Here is an 18,117-nt window from a genome sequence, read left to right as displayed (position 1 = left end):
ATTTAAAAGCAAACAAATAAAACATTTACTTTGTAATATATTGATTTTCTGTATTGTCCAGTTCTTCCATCGTGAATGTAAAAGCAGACCAGCCAGCAACCAGACCAGCATATAAAATAATAATTCATGAAATGTGAGAGATGTTTGTCAGATCTGTTATATATTTGTATTAGTATTTTGTAGGCATACACCTCTAAGAGTAACCAAATGAAAATGGACACAAGAGCTGATTAAGACTTTGTTCAATTCAGTCTGAAAATTCATATCACAGTTACATGTCATGTAATCGTTTGTATAATGTCACGTGAGTATGACAGATAGTTCATATAACTGAACAGGAGTTTCCACTGCTCCTACAACAATCCATGAACGAATATGGAAGGACTGAAACGGACAAATGGAAGCTGAATGAACTTGAAAAACTCACATGAACTCTTAAATTTTCTTGTTCTGTGTCAGAAACCAGTGCTTGAGATTATACACAGACTGCAGAAACATTGCATATGTATACACTGTGTGTGTGTGTGTGTGTGTGTGTTTAAGATGATTTGATCAGTCTCTCTCTGATGTGGACAGTGATGACTGCAGACACCAAGAGGACCAGAGTAACAGAGAGCAGCACTGTCCTCAGCAGATACATGGGGACACCAGCAGGGGGCGTCACTGCATCTGAAAACACAAATACACATTACACTGTAAGCAGCTCTCTTGTGCCTCTGTATAGGTCTGCGTGTGTATTTGTATGTGTCCACACCTTTAATAAAGGGACAGAGTAGTTTAATTTCCCTGGCATCCACTCTCCAGCTGACCTTGTTGCTATGGTTGCAGAGTATAGAATTGTCTGTGACAAACGGAGCAGAATCTTCTGTTCCAACCGGAGGTCACAAAGAGGTCGTAAACTCTACAGGCAAGAGTCACATTACAGGAGTCACTGCTGGACCAGTTTGAAAGAACAGACAGGACAGGAGCTACTACTGGATCTGAAATACACACACACACATACACACACACACACACACACACAAATATACATGATGTTACCATGAGGTTGTGATTCATCAGTCCTTTTAGACCAAAAGTCATTCTCTCATTGATAAAACTCTTTAATATTATGTATAAAACTCTTTAATATCTCAACACACACAAGAATAGATACACAGATCACAGATTCACAAGTGAAAATGATTTTTGCCATACATCCATCAGTTACCACTGTAATTCATGGTTCTAATACTGGGTATGATTAATAAATAACTTTCTCTGCAAATGTTGAAAATGCAACTCTCAGAATATTATACAGAATATGTCTGTGTAAAATACTTCCCTCACATCACGGTTATTTGTAATACTAGTTTCATTAGAATTGCAACTCCCGATAAAGAGCAGTGTTTTGTCCTGTTATTGGGGTTTATGATCTGTTCTCACCATCATATCTGTCTGTTTGGTGATTTCATGATGTGACTCCCTGACTTAGGATAGCCCTCTCACTTCTAATTACCATATCACACACACACACACACACACACTGACATGCTCTGGTTAAAACACTCACCTACCACATATAAGACTGAAGTTGTAATTAGAATAAAACTGGTATTGGAAATCACTTTTCTCTGAGTCTGGAATCTGTCAGAGATCATAACATTAGACTTTGTCTCTGTCTGTCACACACAGTTCTCTGTTCACAGGAGCATGTTTAAACAATACTGCAAGTAACTCTTGGCAAAAACAATCCATACACTGGTGGTATGTAATAATTCAGTTACATACTCATTCATGCCATCACTCCTAAACACGTAAACATGCTCTTATTGAAACACTCACCCACCACAGTTATAAGGTACTGCGCAGCAACTTTTTCTCCACCAGCAGTTTCCTTTGCTGTGTAGAGTCCACTGTGTTAGTTGTTAATTGTTTCCAAATTGCTCATTTCACCTCAAACAATCAGAAATTAATACGCTACCAAGACAGTTTACAGTTGTCTATATTGTACGAGGTTCTAAAGTCAAACTGAAACGAGCTATTGACATCATTGGAGGATATTGTTTATGCTTAAGTTTTGGTAATTAATTAATCAGTGTCCTTTGGGGAAAGAGTTGCAATAGGAAAATAGTTACCCATCATCACCACTGAGGGCAGACACACACAGTCATACCTTTAGTGGCTCCAATTCACCTGACCTGCATGTCTTTGGACTGTGGGAGGAAACCCACGCAGACACAGGGAGAACATACAAACTCCACACAGAAAGGACCCTTGGCGCCCAGCTGGGAATCGACCTCGAGACCCTCTGGCTGTGAGGCGACAGCGCTACCCACCGTGCCACCGACTGGCAGCTTATCTTATCCCAGAATATAGTGACCTGCATAGAGAAATACGGTGATGTGAAAGTGTCAGATCGTTACCTGGGCAGAGTGATCTTTAACAAAGATACCTACTCTCTGACAATAAAAGACCTGAAGAAGACAGACAGTGGAATCTATCAAGCTAAAGCGACTAGTGTCAAAATATCTCATGTTGCCCTGTACAATGTCAATGTCCAAGGTAAGTTTAGAGACAAAATGAAACAGTAAATAGTAAATTGATATTCCTCACTAAAAGGAATGAATTCTGTGTTTTGTTTGGACTATATATGCAGATTTTTGTTTGTTGTTTTCTTTTTTGGGGGGGGGGTCTTTTTTTTATTGATTTAGTCAGTGTGTTTGCAAGTTTATTTTGTACTTCTAATGATAAATGCCATATTGATCACTTGTACTTTAATGGAATCATAATAATCTGAAATAATCTTAATAATCTGGAATAACCTGTTCTGGGTAGGCCTGATCTGCGTTCCCATCTAAGATATTTGGTCATGGGATTTGGCGCCTTAATAAGAGAAGACTTCCAGAAAAGAGACTTTCATCTTCTCTCAGCTTCACATCTCGGAAAACACTGCATATCCATTTAAATTTTGTAGCCCTCATTCAACGGCACTGTGTTTGTCTGTGGTTAACTCTCTTAACTCTTAACTTCCTTCAACTTTTCTTACGCTGGTCTAATACTGAACTTAGCTACTGCACTTATACCACAGAAAGCTCCTTAATGGTAACATACCTGGTTTGTGTTTTGCCTCACTTGGAAGTTGTTCTGGATAAAAGCATCTGTTAGATGAATAAATGTAAGTGTAAACGTGTTACATCTTTTTCAGAGCCAGTCATTGTTCCTGAGATGGCTGGAATCTCTCACTGGTCCAGCAGTGACTCCTGTAATGTGACATTTACCTGTAAAGGTCACAGACTGTCCCTGACTTCTAGCTGTAACAACAGTGTTTGTTCTGAGGGGGGTGTGGTTTCTTCAGGAAGTTAATACTTCGTAATCGGCAACAAGACACAGGAAAAGAGGAGAAACTGAACGTTAAATAGCAAAGCTATCCACGTAGTCGAAATTGCTGGGTAGTTTTGTTTCGCTTGGACTTCTGCTCTTGGAATATAATCAGAGAAATGGAGTAAATTGATTATAAGTAGAACAGTATAAAAAGTAGAATGAATTAATAGGTAGTGGTATGTTTGGTCTCCGGTTTTAAGACACCTCACGTGGAACCAAAGTCACGGAGGAACGGGCAGTGACATCGTAGGTGTATTTTGTTCCCCTAAAAACACAGCAATACGGATTTTAGAACACAAAACTGCTATTGTATTTCAGTTGTTGAATTCAACAGTTATTATTGCTACTCATAAAGGCAAATCACATAAATTAATCACATGCCAGGGGTGTAACGGTTCACCAACGCTATACAGCTGCACCCATTCAAGAGCGGGCGGGCAAAAGGTGCCAGGGAATAGCGACTGAATTTACACAGGCATCTCTTTATCTCTTTGGTTTTCCACGGCACAGGTCACGTTAAGTACAGTCACTAATGATATGCTATTATAAGTTGAGGAATGCTACGTTCCATAAAGTAGAAGTATTCACTTACAGACTATTCAATAACAAATTCAAATGTTTCAAAACCAGGAGTTTTACATGGGCCAGAAATTATTGGTTTCAATCATCAATTTTTCTTTTCAGTGTTGACAAAGACGTGTTTTGCAACTTAATTACGACGTGTAGATTGGTGTATGTTGTACGAGCCATCTCTATTTCCAAGTTCTTCATTTTAAATTTTACTCTCCTAACCATGCTTATAACAGCCTATAGTTATACCGTAATTACATACCAGAACTTAACTGATACACTTCTGTGGTCTCCGTACAGATACCAATAAGGGAGATTTGAATAAGGGTATTTTTCATTTAAATAAGCTGAAGGGGACTCCTACTTTTGAGAAGCATAACTGAATGATGTTTGCAAATGTTAACACTGTGTAACAAGAAAGTTTTATGGCAGAGAACATGGCAGAACATGTTCTGTGGAGACTTTCACTGACACACTGTGGTAACATGATAAAAGTAATCTCTGCTTGGAGGCCTCTTCTACAGGGCTGAGATAAGAACTGTGATGGAGAGTCTCAACTGAAATTTCCATATTTTAATTTTTTTTCTTTAAAACTTTAATTTCAAATGTAATTTGGGGTTGTAATATATGATTTCATTTTGCTTTTTTCAGTGAGCCATGCAGACCCTGCGTGAAAAGAAGACAAGCCTAATCAAGATCCTCTCTGCTGACATAGGCTTTGTCCTCCAGCATGTGGTGGAGAGAACACTCATCACTTATCATGACTACAGGAAACTCAATGTCCCATCTCATTCTAGTGAGCAGATTTGTATCAACTTACTGGACACCCTGATTAACAGGGGGGAAGAAACATGTCAGAGGTTCATCGAGATGCTCAGTCAGACAGACATGTTGGACACATTTCCGGGGCTAAGACAAATTTTACAAGGTACAGCCATCACAGCTTAGGTGACATTGTTACTGAGAGCAGTTTGCATACAGTAAGCAGTTATTGCATAGTTTTGGAGCATTTTGGTGTTGTACATTTTGCTCAAGGGACACTGTGTGACAGTGGAGTTGGTGATAAATTTGTTGACTGTGCAACTTACTTGCTCATTAATGGTACTGACTGATTGATGAATTATTGATTAATGTATTAAGTGGGTGATAATTCCTCTTCAGATGCTCGATTTGTGGATGAACACAGGGCGGAGCTTATCCAGAGGGTAACCATGGTGATGCCCCTGGCAGACTCATTGCTCTCACTGGGCATGCTACATGAGGAGACATACTCACAGATCAGTGCAGCAAGGACCAGGCAGGAGAAAATGAGGGCACTCTTGACTGCACTGCGCTCTGGAGGAGACAGAGTGAAATCCGCCTTTTACTCTGTTCTGAGAGACGTTGAGCCACACCTGCTCCAAGAATTAGGTAAGAGAATAAAGGAACCCCTGTAGAGGTAAGAGGCTGGAGGCACAGAGTACTGATCAGTCATGTGACATGGTCTCTATCATCAGGAACAGTGTTCTGTCCAGTTGTACAGCTGAAGAGGACAGAGAGCACCAAAGGTGCTTTTTGTTGTTCCATCTAAATATTAGCTGATGTAATCCCGCACTAATTTGTGTATTTGTTCTGTTAATGTATCGTGTGTAATATTTTAAAGGTGTAATATGGCACCGATGTTATGATACAGATGTTCTACATTACTTTTGGTATGGTTGTGTTTTTGGCACCATCTAGCACCATGAGCACGATGATTTAAGATCAAACAGTTTTGTCGGTGGAAAAACAACATTTTGTTTGCTGTTGCCAAAAAATAAAAAATACATTTGTTTTATTTGATCTGATTATTCTTTAATTATTATTATTATTTTTTTTTTTTTAGAAAATCTGATAATGCCATTTAATCACTTCTATTTGCTTCTACTTCTGTTACCTCTGTTTGATGAGATATTTCTTGTGGCTTGACTGGAAAATTCTGCTCAGAAACTATTCAAATTCTGTCATATTCCAGCTGTTTAGTACAGAACCAGCAAGCATCATGTGACCCTAAACTGGAAACATTTGTGAAATCAGATATTAGTGTATCATGTATTTGTTTATCTTAATTTTGGTCTCCTCTTCTCTCCTTTTCTATTCCTCCAGAGGACAGCAGTCTCACTGTTCCTTTTCCAGGTAATTATCCTAGTAAGGAGTCATTGGAGCAGAGGTGAAATGTTCAACAAATGTAATACTGATATGTTTTGTCCTGTTTAAACGGTTATAATCTGGTGACTATGAAAGCAGGAAGACGCCATGTTATATGTTTTTGTGTGGTTAGACGGACATAAACATAACAAGTAGGCAACCCTTTAACGTTACAATATTTAGAATATAACTGAAGCTATTTATTTATTTATTTATTTATTTATTTATTTATTTATTTTATTTAGGTCTCAAATACTTGCCCAGAGTATTTATTCACTTATTTTTAACTCTCACCAGCATTAATTATATATATACAGTTTTTAGAGTGTTAATTATGTGTAATATTGCCAAAATATGTTGTATTGCCAAGGTTTACATATATTTTTTGCTTTGCTGTGCCAAGCCTTGTCATGTAGTTAATTCTGTTTTTTTGTTTGTTTTATTTGTATTCTCCCAGTAATTCACTTTTTTCCTTTGTTAAGCTAAGCTAAAGAGCTGTTCATAATCTCCAGTTCTTGCTAAGTAACATGGCATGGAAGCTAATGTGTTAGCAGTCCTCACATTAAGCTCAGAGTTTATGTGAAACAGTCAGTCATAGGCAGTGGCATATGCAAACCTCACCTCCTTAGTTTCAAAGGATGTGCCAGTGACTCTTTTAGCAGTACAAGAACTTTAATGTGTTTTAATGTGTTTCCTTTTCTGCTGAAATGGCATTTTCTCGCAGCAGTCCTGTTTGTCAGGTTTAGTTTTCTTATGTGATACACACTGAACCATGGCCCAGAAACCGAGATACAAACCGAACAGTGAATAGGGTGAACCACCTCTTTTCTACATTTAAACTGTTTCATTTTAAATGGAAATGAAGAGTGAAATATAACTGAGTAATTTAATAGCAGGACTACAATAATGGCAATAATCTTTTTTTGTAGGTTGGTCCTCACAAAGTCTTATGTACAAGGAAGTCATTCGCTTTGAGTATGCATATATGACAGAGTATGACTCCCTCCCTGGTGAACATGTGTTGCTGACTGACCACTATAGTGAGCTGCTGATCATTCAGAGACACAGAGGACAGAGTGAGAGAAAGGAAGACATCCTCTCCAAAGGAAAAAAATTGTTCAGTAAAAAGGAAAGTGAGAAGCACAGCATCATCGGTTTGGAGGAGTTTTTCAATCCAGATGATCATGGAGTTGTTCCAAAAGCAGTTATTTTACAGGGCAGCTCTGGACATGGCAAATCTTTAACTGCTCAGAGGATTATGCTGGACTGGGCATCTGGAAAACTCTATACCGACAATTTTGATTTTATTTTTCACCTGAAGTGTAAAGAAATTAACCAAATTTCTTGGGAGAAGAGTCTGGTGGAGCTCCTGAGATACAGTCAGAGTTTAACACCAGCACAGATCTCACAGATACTACAGCACTCACCAGAGAGAGTTCTCTTCCTCATAGATGGCTTTAATGAACTTGAACTCTCACAAGACAGCGTGTTCAACTGGTCTCTGCCCACTGATGTCCAAACTCCAGCCTCACCTGAGTCCACTCTGAAAGCCCTGCTGAGTGGATGCCTGCTGCCTGAGTCCTTCCTGCTGGTCACCACCAGGTCTACAGCTACAGACACACTGAGCAAGCTGCTCAAAAAACAACCACAGCGTTTCACTGAGATTATGGGCTTCTCTGAGAGGGGTGTGGAGGACTACTTTCAGAGCTTCTTTAAAGATGATCAGCTCTTACAGACACAGGCATATGAGCATGTAAAGGCAAATGAAACCCTCTTCACTGCCTGCTTCATCCCTGTCATCTGCTGGATCATCTGCACAGTATTCAGGGAGAGACACAAAGATAGTATGGAAATAACCAATGTTTTGGATACAACCACCTCTATATATGTTGACTGTATGTCCACTCTGCTGAAGTACCACTACCAGGGTTTGAGTCAGTCTGTCCCCGGCCTTCTGAGGAGTCTAGGCCAGTTAGCAAAGAGAGGGATGCTGGAACAGCAGGCCCTGTTTGATAAGAAGAGAGTGTCTGAAACTATCCCGGATCCTGCTAATATTCCATTCTTGTGTAAATTTGACTTCAGGAGGAAAATCCATCAAGAGACCGTGTTCAGTTTCATTCACTTCAGTTTTCAGGAGTTTTTCACTGCTCTTTACTATGCTCTGCTGACTGATAATGAAATGAAGAGGGAAGTCAAGAGGTTGTTTCGTAATTTAGAGGACATACGCAATGACTTCAATTTGGATGATGCTGATGAGAGGAAAAGTAAACTCCATCTCCTACCAGTGATCCGGTTTCTCTTTGGCCTCGTTAACAGTGAATTGAGTGGCTGCCTGATGGAAACTTACAATCTCTCTGTTTCTCCCACCATTCAAGCTCAGCTCAAAGAATGGATCCTTAAAGTCATCAAGGAAAGACATGAGCGACTCCATCTGAGGGGACATGCAAACCTGTTTGTTCTCTGCTGTCTTTATGAATTCCACGAAGAGGAATTTTTAAGGGTAGCGATGGATGGTTGGGAATACATTGATCTCTCTGATCTTCCACTGAGTAGGATGGACTACTTGGTGGTACACTACTGCCTGCAGTTTTGTTCCAACAGTACATATGTGAAATTCACTCATTCTGCTACAACAGCAGAGGAGGTCAAGCCTCTTCAGCCTGAGGTCAACAGTTTTGAGAAGTTTAGGTGAGACAAGCTGAACAAACAACCATGAAATTTGAAATCACACAAAAAATACACTCTACTGTTAATTTGAATGTGAATTATCAAAGTAGCTGAATAGTTGCACTGAGCAATACCCCAGTATCATCATCTGAAATTTTTAAACATTGCAAAATTTTAATTAAAACATTTCCTCTAATGGTTTTTTTTGGTTGTATTTTGAATTTTGAGGCTGATGGCTGAGGGACTCTCGCATGAAGATAGTGGTGACCTGAGCTTGACCCCAGTGGATGGAGACAACCTGACCAAACTGCGGTAACTCAGTTTCTCCCCCCATTTCTGTGTGTGTGTGTGTGTGTGTGTGTGTGTGTGTGTGTGTCTGTCGGCTCAAGGAGGGATGCAGTCACACTCAGTCACACACACACTAATATATTTACAATTGTTTTTCTCCTGACTACCAGGGAAAACAGTGTTCTTTCAGACCAGGATGTGCAGCAAACCCTCAACACTCTCAACAAGCAGGACTCCTGGGCAAGAGTGCTGACCGTGAAGGCCATCACAATAGATACTGCTCTGATGCTTGTTGACTTTTTTCAGAAGGGAGAGATCAATAAGGAAATAAGGTATGCGTTTGTCACCGCTACAATATTTCACAGAATTGATAACATATTTTTTTGTTTCTTTTGCAGCACTGCTACTTTGATCAGTGAAACAAATTATTTGAGCCTATAGATGTAAAGTGCAGTTAAAATTATGTGCATATCTTTGGAATGTTTGAGGAATCTAAATGAAAAGGTGGTTGGGATTGTTTGTTTGATTGAGGACATGTGCACAGTGAACAACAAATGCACAGAAATGAATTGGCCCCTCTACAATGCTTACTCTTACAATGTGCACTATTTACACACAGCCCACTGAAATGAGAATTAGTGCTAAGAATGTACGGGACACATGCCCCAAGGAGAAAGTACCTTGTTACTTTATATTTATGAATATATTTTACTTAATTTGACTGCACAGACATCCTGTTGTTCCATTGTGAGTGAAAACCTCCCTTGTAAATATGCCAACAATGTGGATCTGGTTGCCAGCTGGAACAGCAAGGCTGCAAAAGATACATGTTATAATTGTGAAAGATTGCCTCTCTCACCGCTCTCTTTCTCTTGCTACTATGAAGAGGCAAGCTGTTAAACACATTGGAAATGCCTAGGATCTGTTTTTGATCACAAGATGACTCATCCAATTCCCTGTATTCTCGTATGTCCCTGTGTGATGGCTGTGCTCAGCGAATCAGCACTGCCCCAGAACCATGGCCAAAATAACAGAGGAAGCTGTTGTGTCTCTATCCTCTTCCTCAGTGGGGAAGGTACCCCTGTGGCTAATCTTGTGTCTAATCACCCGGGTTTTCACCAAGGAACAATGCCAGTATGAGTGCCTGAAGAACAGTTGGGAGCAGGTCCAGATGATTGTGGGGGAGCCACATCAGAAGGGACACCTTCCCTCCCAGCACATGCAGCAGTCAGATGGGGTTGACAGCAGGAACTTCTGGTGGTGCCATGGAGGCAGATTGACATAGCGATGAAGCTGACCTGTGTCCACCAAGTGGTTGGCCGCCTGGGAACCTGAAATGAGAGGAACACATCCATGAAAGGTTCCAAGAACCTCTGTCAGCGTTGTCACACCCAAAATGGCTCCACAAGTGCCATCTCCCAGCCTCTTGATCCCACTTCCCATCATCAAAGTTCCCTTTGAGTGCATAGGCATGGACCTGGTGGGGCGGATGCCAAAATTCACCACGGGTCACAACTACATCCTCATCATTCTGGAATATGCTAGCCTGTATGCATATGTGATTCCCCTCGGAAAGACCACATCCAAAGCCATCACCCGCAATTCGTTCCTCTTATTCAGGAGGGTTGGGATCCTAAAGGAGATCCTGAGTAACCAGGGAACACCATTTGTTTCCCGGCTAATGGTTGATCATTGTTGGCTGATCATTAATCTGTGGATGGTACACTCACAGATCGATGGCCTGGCAGACAGGTTTGGTCAAAGCAGGCCTTTACTGAGGCTGGGTGCAACTTCGGTACCGCTCATCCGAAGACACAACAGAAGCAAGTGGCTTGTCAAAATGTTAACAAATACACAAGGTGTTTCCGTGGGAAATCTTGAGGAGGCACGGCTGGCAGCTCTTCAAAAGGCCCATCAAGTTCTAGCCAAAAGAGCGAGTCGGGGGAAGATGTAAGCACAAATGACAGAGGATGCCATTTACCTTCTTCCGCAGCCTTGGACTAAGCTACGCCTCCACCTGCTCCACAGTCGACAACCAAGAGCTAGAGTTACAGTGAAGCCCACTGAGCATCAGCACCTGCTCTGCATGCCGTATATTCACCTTTGCACAGTGTGTGAAATAAACCATGTCTCCTGGGATTAAAACAGCTGCTTGTCTCACGTCTCCTGTTTTGTCCTGTGGTGGGACTGCTCCTGTGGTAAATATGAAGCCAGTGAGAGCGTCTTTCGACATGCCAGTATACGGGCATCTCCTTGAGAATGTAATAGGTGATGCATGGAGTCGCCGAACACAATGGAGCACACAGCCTTGGCAGTGCATACAACTTTGGCCAGGAATCGAACCCAGGCCTTTCTGTTGCTACGAGGCAACAGTGTTTCCAGTGCGTCACCGTGACTTTGCCTTTGTTGACATTTCTTTACCGACTGTGCTTTAGTTGACTGTTTTCGACCGTTTTAGTTAACTGTGTGTTCTTCTTGCTTTTGTACTCCAATTTACAGGGAAGTCGAGCTGATAAGTCAATCTGAAGACAGTCTCTGCTCATCTCTTAGTATGACAATCACGGACAGAGACATGAGGTAAAAAAAACACTTTCTTATACTATATTTAACAGACTGACTTTTCTGTGTCCGTATTGGTGTATTAGAACTATCTAATATTTAATGAACTTTATTGTCGTTTCCCATGGCTTTCAGTTTACTGGGCTGTAAAGTAAAGGCGGGAAAAAAGTGACACATGTTTGTCATTTGCCACTTTTTGGAAAGGGAAAGAACTCTCTGAAGAGAAGATGTGGATGTATGTGCACGTTCATTTAGAGTTTACAAATGTGATTCGATTTCAGACTGCATATTTCAGACGAAAGAGAGCGTTTACTCTCTAATCTTGGACTCACCTTTCCACGCTCTGAGATCACCAACGTAAACTGGCAAAGCTTCCTCCAGATATTTTCCAAAGTAAATGGCCTCAGTGAGAGGTACGTTTTGCACGAGCTTGCTTGCTTATTTTGATAGCATTTTATGAGCACATCACCATAGCTTCCCTCTCTCTCTTCTTCTGTCTTCTCTTTTGTGGATGATGTTTGTTTGTTATCAAAGGTGTGTTTCAATAGTTTTATTTAATGTTTTTTCTTGTGGCAGCCCGGGTTCGGATGAGCACATGGATTCTCTGCTGTTTTTCCTGCGTTCCTTGACTGGTCTGAAGGAGGTGGTTTTGACAGTGAGCAGACAGACTGAGAGCTGGGCCGTCAGAATCATCTCACTCATCCAGAGTTGCTCCACACTTGAATTCATCAAGTAAGGGTGTTAGCAGGAATACAGTGAGTTATGGTCTTTCCATATAATAGCACTGATCAAGATTCCAGTAGAAACCTGACATTTCTAAAACATTTTTGGCCTCATTATAAATTATATGTGGATTATAAGGTGTCAGGACTACAGCACTTTTAGCCAGTCAATTTTGATTGTAATTAATGCTGTCAGTGCTTTAGTTGATTCTTTTTTATGTTAATTGTGGTCATAATGACAGTTTTGATTGACTCTGTGTTCTGATTGGCAGCATTGATGTGAATGAGGACAGTAATAGAGAGAGTCTTTGTTCAACACTGAATGCATCAAACACAAAGGGAGACTTCACGTAAGGAACTCTGTAGTATTTTCAAACATACAATCCTCATGCATACATTTTCAAACATACAAGGTATATTCATAGATACTGTAGATGAATATGAGATAAATTGAGATCAGACTGGTAGGTGGAGTCAAATTCTGAGATATTAAATGCCTTTGACTGTGCTTTGAACTTGACTCCATTTAGACAACGGACTGGTTTGATTTGTTTGGCATTTGTCAGCATGACAAGGATTTTAGTTGTCTTTTCATGTATGGCTAATTAATGGTGTTATAAAGATTCATTCATGTCATTGATGAATGAAAAGAACTGTGATTTATGCATCAATGTTAAGGCTTTGGCTGATTTCTAGTTTTCGTTCCACTGTATGTTTCTAGTGTTTCCCGTCCCTTGTGTTTCCTTCGCTCCCCCTGTTGTTTCTTTGTGTGGGTGTGTGTCTGTGAGTGGGCGTGGCGCTCCCGATTCCATGATCAGCGGTAAACTCCATAAACTCCGGGTTGTTCTTCCACTCTCTGCCAGTTCGTTGTCTCTTCCAGTCCGGCAGTATTTCGTACGGTCATAGAATTGTGTGTTCTATTTCCTCCCTGTGGTTTATTCTAACGTCTCTCTTTACGTGTCAGGAATACATGCTGCCTGCCTGCCTTCTGCGCACCTCGATTTCCTTGCCAGCCACGCCTACCGCCCAGAGACCGCCTGCTGCGCTCCGGTCAAGTCCACGACCAGCTTCACCCTCTCCTGCTTACATGCCCATGTGCTTCTGCCTACTCACTTCCTCTCTTATCCTACCATCACTTCAACCTAAAATAAACCTATATCCCGTAATTCCATTCTGAGTTGAATGTCCTGCTTCTGGGTTCGCTCCGTTGGTTGTAACAATCAGTTACATTTACGTACAGTAATAGCAAGATGAAGATGTGATAAATAAAGGCATGTGTCCCCCTGCACAAGTCTGTGTAAGAAATAGCTGTATTTTAGTAATTTTATGAAGATCATAAAATGGGTACTATGAAACACAATGAAAAACAATTGCGGGTAAAGGAGAGGAGAATCCATTAATTTTACATAAATACATCTGCAACACATCGAAAAATGATACAGTGGTGCGTTACAACTTTTTTTCTTTTTTAATGAGGCTGATTTGAGCCAAAGGCTCAAGTCAAAGTTAAAAACAACACTAAGGCTACCTACTTTGAATTTAATTTTAAAGCAACACTGAGGTTCCCAACAGGCTGCAGTCCTAAGAAATAGCTGTCTTATGTGTCTGGCCCTTAGGTCCAAGTATCGATCAAGCTGAAATTCTGTTAAATCCAAAATCTTATGCAAGCCACATGTGTTGTCAAGGCATCCATTTGTGCTTATGTCCTCAGATGGTGCAAAGACATGAACAAAATCAGTTTAATCTTGTCCTTCATTAACTCTACGAAAGGGAACATGCAAGTGGAGACGAAGAAAACGGCCAAAATAGAACCCTGTACCTCTACATGTGTAAAACCCTCTGAATGTGATCCAATATGTTCGATCATGAAAAACAAAAAGTGAAGACTCTCTCTCTGTCTACATAATCACTAAGAATTCAGACTCGGAGCCATAGATTAAGCAAAACTTTGCAACAGAAATAAATGAATGGTTTACTTAGTGCTATTACTACAAATATGTGTAATAATATGAACAAAATCAAATGAAATCAGTGGTTAAAATGATTGAAAATAGACTATGATATGTATATATTTTTCTTTCTTCTTTTGATCTGTCGTCAGCAATAATGACTGAGAACTTTGTTGTAGAACGGAACCTTCAGTGAAGTTAATGCAGTAATACATGGAGAAATCGTTCTGAACGAGCTCGAGTCTGTATCTACACACACACTAAAATTAGCCCCCCCCCCTCTCTTTTTTTCTAGTTACGTTACTGTGACAAACCATTATGGGTAGTGTAGTTCCCTCACACAAACTTTTAGTTTACCCCGCTTCCTTCAACAAATCTAATTAAGAACAAACACATCACCATCTATAAGAACTTAACAATAATATATATATATATATATATATATATATATATATATATATATATGTGTGTGTGTGTGTGTGTGTGTGTGTGTGTGTGTATTATGAGGGTCCAAACAGGAAATATATAAATATAAAGCTGAATATATAAAAAGTATTTCTGAATATGTAAATAAAATCTCTGAATATATTATATATAAAGTAATTCTGAATATATAAATATAAGCCCAAATATTTAAATGTAATTCTGAATATATAAATATAATTCCTGAATACATAAATATAATTCTGAATACATAAATGTAATTCGGAATATATAAATGTAATTCTGAATATATGAAAGTAACTCTGAATATATAAAAGTTAGTTTATCACAAGACAGTCGTTTTTCATTTTTAAAATAATTTGTTTTTTTTCTTCTTCATAGGCGACTGAGTGAGCAAAAGAAGTTTAACATGAGCATCAGTAAAATCTAACTGTACTGTAACTATCTTGTAACTTAACTGTGCACATCTGCTAAGTTTATACACCATGGTGAACTTGGTGAACACCCTACAGAACCTTCCAAGTAAGGGAACCAGATTCCAAAGGTTCCTATTTCTCTACCTTTTCAGACCATCCTTTTGTCAATTCCCTGTCAAATTTAGCTCCCCTACTTGGAAAGTCCTAATACCAAGAAAATAAGGACCCCTTAATGAAGTCCAAATTATTGCCTCATTCACATTTACATTATTTAATGTTTTTGCTTGATTATCTTTGATTGTACTGTAAAACCTTACTGATGCCAATGTTAAACTTGTTTTTCTCACTCAGTAGCCTATGAAGAAAAAAAAGAAAAATTATTTAAAAATGAAAAACGACTGTCTTTTGATATGTCTGAGTATAAATTAACTTTTATATTTTCAGAGTTACTTTTATATATTCAGAATTACATTAGTTTATTCGGAATTACATTTATATATTCAGCTTTACATTTATATATTTGGGCTTATATTTATATATTCAGGAATTGTATTTATATATTCAGAGTTACATTTGCATATTCAGAATTACATTTATCGGGATTACATTTATATATTTGGGCTTATATTTATACATATAGACTCACATTTATATATTCAGAAGTATTTTTATATATTCAGCTTTATATTTATATATTTCCTGTTTGGCCCCTCATAACACACACACACACACACGCGTATACATACATATAAAAATTTTCCTCGGCTCTGTGGCCGGTTTTCTTTCCCCTCCAATCTCGGGTGCTCCACCAGAGGTCTGGGAGCTCTAGGGTCCTATGCAGTATTTTAGCTGTTCCAAGGACTGTGCTCTTCTGGACAGAGATCACGGATGTTGTTCCTGGGATCTGTTGGAGCCGCTCTCCCAGTTTGGGGGTCACAGCTCCGAGTGTTCCAGTTACCACGGGGACCACTGTTACCTTCATCCTCTACATTTTTTCTAGCTCTTCTTTCTGCCATTTGGTATTTCTTGAGCTTCTCGTGTCCCCTCTTCCTGATGTTGCTGTTGCTTGGGACTGCTATGTCTATCACTGCAGCTTTCTTCTTCTGCGTGTCCACCACTACTATGTCTGGATGATTAGTCATGACCAGCTTGTCAGTCTGTATCTGGAAGTCCCACAGGATCTTAGCCTGGTCGTTCTCTACCACCTGCGGGGGCGTTTCCCATTTTGACCTTGGGACTTCCAGTTCATACTCGGCACAGATGTTTCTGTATACCATGCCAGTCACCTGGTTATGGCGTTCCTTGTACGCCCTGCCTGCTAGTGTCTTACACCCTGCTGTTATGTGCTGGATTGTCTCAGGGACGTCTTTGCACTGCCTGCACCTGGTGTCCTGCCTGGTGAGGTAGACCTCAGCCTCTATTGATCTTGTACTCAGGGCCTGTTCCTGTGCTGCCATGATCAGTGCCTCTGTGCTGTCCTACAGTCCAGCCTTGTCCAGCTACTGGTAGGATTTCTCAATGTCAGCCACTTACTCTGTCTGACAGTGGTACATGCCGTGCAGGGGCTTGTCCTTCCATGATGGTTCCTGCTCCTGTTCTTCTTCCCTCTGAGGTTTCTGCTGCCTGAGGTATTCAATAAGCACTTCATTGCTTGGGGCCATCTTCCTGATGTAGTTTTGGTGTCTCATCCTGGATAGTGGCTCTGACGCTCACTAGTCCTCAGCCTCCTTCATTCTGCTTAGTGTACAGTCTCAGGATGCTGGATTTGGGGTGAAATCCTCCATGCGTTGTAAGGAGCTTTCTTGATGTCTTGATGTCAGTGGCATCTATCTCTTCCTTTAGCTAGCTCATTACTCCAGCAGGGTATCTGATAACCGGTAGGTATTTGGCAGTTGCTGCTTTCCTAGTGACCTCTTTGTGATTCCCATTTGTCTGTGGGATTCCATGGCACTTGTAGTTTTCCTCTACATCTGCTATGTTGCCCTCTGGTAGTGCAATCCCTGCGGCTCTGACTACCTTCCCTCCTTACCATTATTACCATCCGACCACACTTCTCAAGCCCAAATGACAAGACAATGTCATTGCTGGATATCCTAGTGGTGTGGATCAGTGAGTCGATGTCTCGCTCACTCCTGCCATACAGTTTGATGTCATCCATGTAGAAGAGGTGGCTGATGGTTGTTCCACTCCGTAGTTGGCTACTGACTACGGACAAGACAAGTAGTGTATAGTTTGGTATTAGGATATGAAGTGAATAACACTGCACCTGAGAGATTGAACATTTACTCACATGAAGGGTGTCATTACACCACAAGTACCAATATAGTATATTGTAAATTAATATCCACACTAAAGCAAAGCAACTGCAAAAATTATGTAAATGACACGAATCCAGTCTCTATTTTGGACAAAATACTAATTCTTAAAATCTGATGGGTTTAGTAAAATGTTAGCCACAGCTATGTGGCCATAGCAATAATTCTCTAGATTAATTGCAATGGTCTGTCTCTGATTGGATTTCAGGTTGTATATTGCAAATGGCAGTCAGTTACTGGCGACGTCCACCCCACAGACTGCAACATCCTACTCCAAAATCAGTCTGACCTGTCCATACCTGGAGATTGCCAAAATTGAGTGGACCAAACTCTTTCAGATACTTTACCAAATAAAAGTTGTCACAGAAAGGTACGTTGTCTTGTAGACCAATGTTTAATTTCAGGAGCCTTTTTGAAATTAAAATACACGCATAAACACTTTCACGCACACAGACGCACACACACACATACACATACACACACACACACACACACACATACTTGATAGGTAGTCTAACATCTTTCACACTCTATCTCCCTTCCATACATATGTGCACCCACACATACATTATCTGTCTTTTCATCCATGAACATTTGTTTATTTTTCTTTCTGTCCTCCATGTATATCTCCCCCCAAAATAACAGCCTTGGCTAAATT

At 40.2% G+C, this 18,117-nt stretch overlaps 1 protein-coding gene across 1 annotated transcript; it reads left to right on the top strand.

Moving 5' to 3' along the window:
• The first annotated feature begins 4,590 nt into the window (after positions 1–4,590).
• LOC115811345 (NACHT, LRR and PYD domains-containing protein 3-like) lies at positions 4,591–10,339 on the top strand. The gene is made up of 6 exons (XM_030773507.1): positions 4,591–4,861; positions 5,095–5,365; positions 7,045–8,787; positions 8,995–9,078; positions 9,225–9,386; positions 10,069–10,339. The coding sequence occupies exons 1-6, from the start codon at positions 4,591–4,593 to the stop codon at positions 10,337–10,339; spliced, it is 2,802 nt and encodes a 933-aa protein (XP_030629367.1).
• Positions 10,340–18,117: the final 7,778 nt, after the last annotated feature.

This window comes from Chanos chanos, chromosome 5 (genome assembly GCF_902362185.1).
Source record: "Chanos chanos chromosome 5, fChaCha1.1, whole genome shotgun sequence".
NCBI lineage: Eukaryota > Metazoa > Chordata > Actinopteri > Gonorynchiformes > Chanidae > Chanos > Chanos chanos.
The sequence above is the reverse complement of the archived record's forward strand: the minus strand, read 5'-3'. Positions and strand labels throughout refer to the sequence as shown.

Excerpts from the sequence above, each read along its gene's own strand:
- LOC115811345 (XM_030773507.1), top strand. The coding sequence starts at position 4,591 with ATGCAGACCCTGCGTGAAAAGAAGACAAGCCTAATCAAGATCCTCTCT. Across the intron at positions 4,862-5,094 it reads GCTAAGACAAATTTTACAAG|ATGCTCGATTTGTGGATGAA; the intron begins GTACAGCCATCA and ends ATTCCTCTTCAG. Across the intron at positions 9,079-9,224 it reads GACAACCTGACCAAACTGCG|GGAAAACAGTGTTCTTTCAG; the intron begins GTAACTCAGTTT and ends CCTGACTACCAG.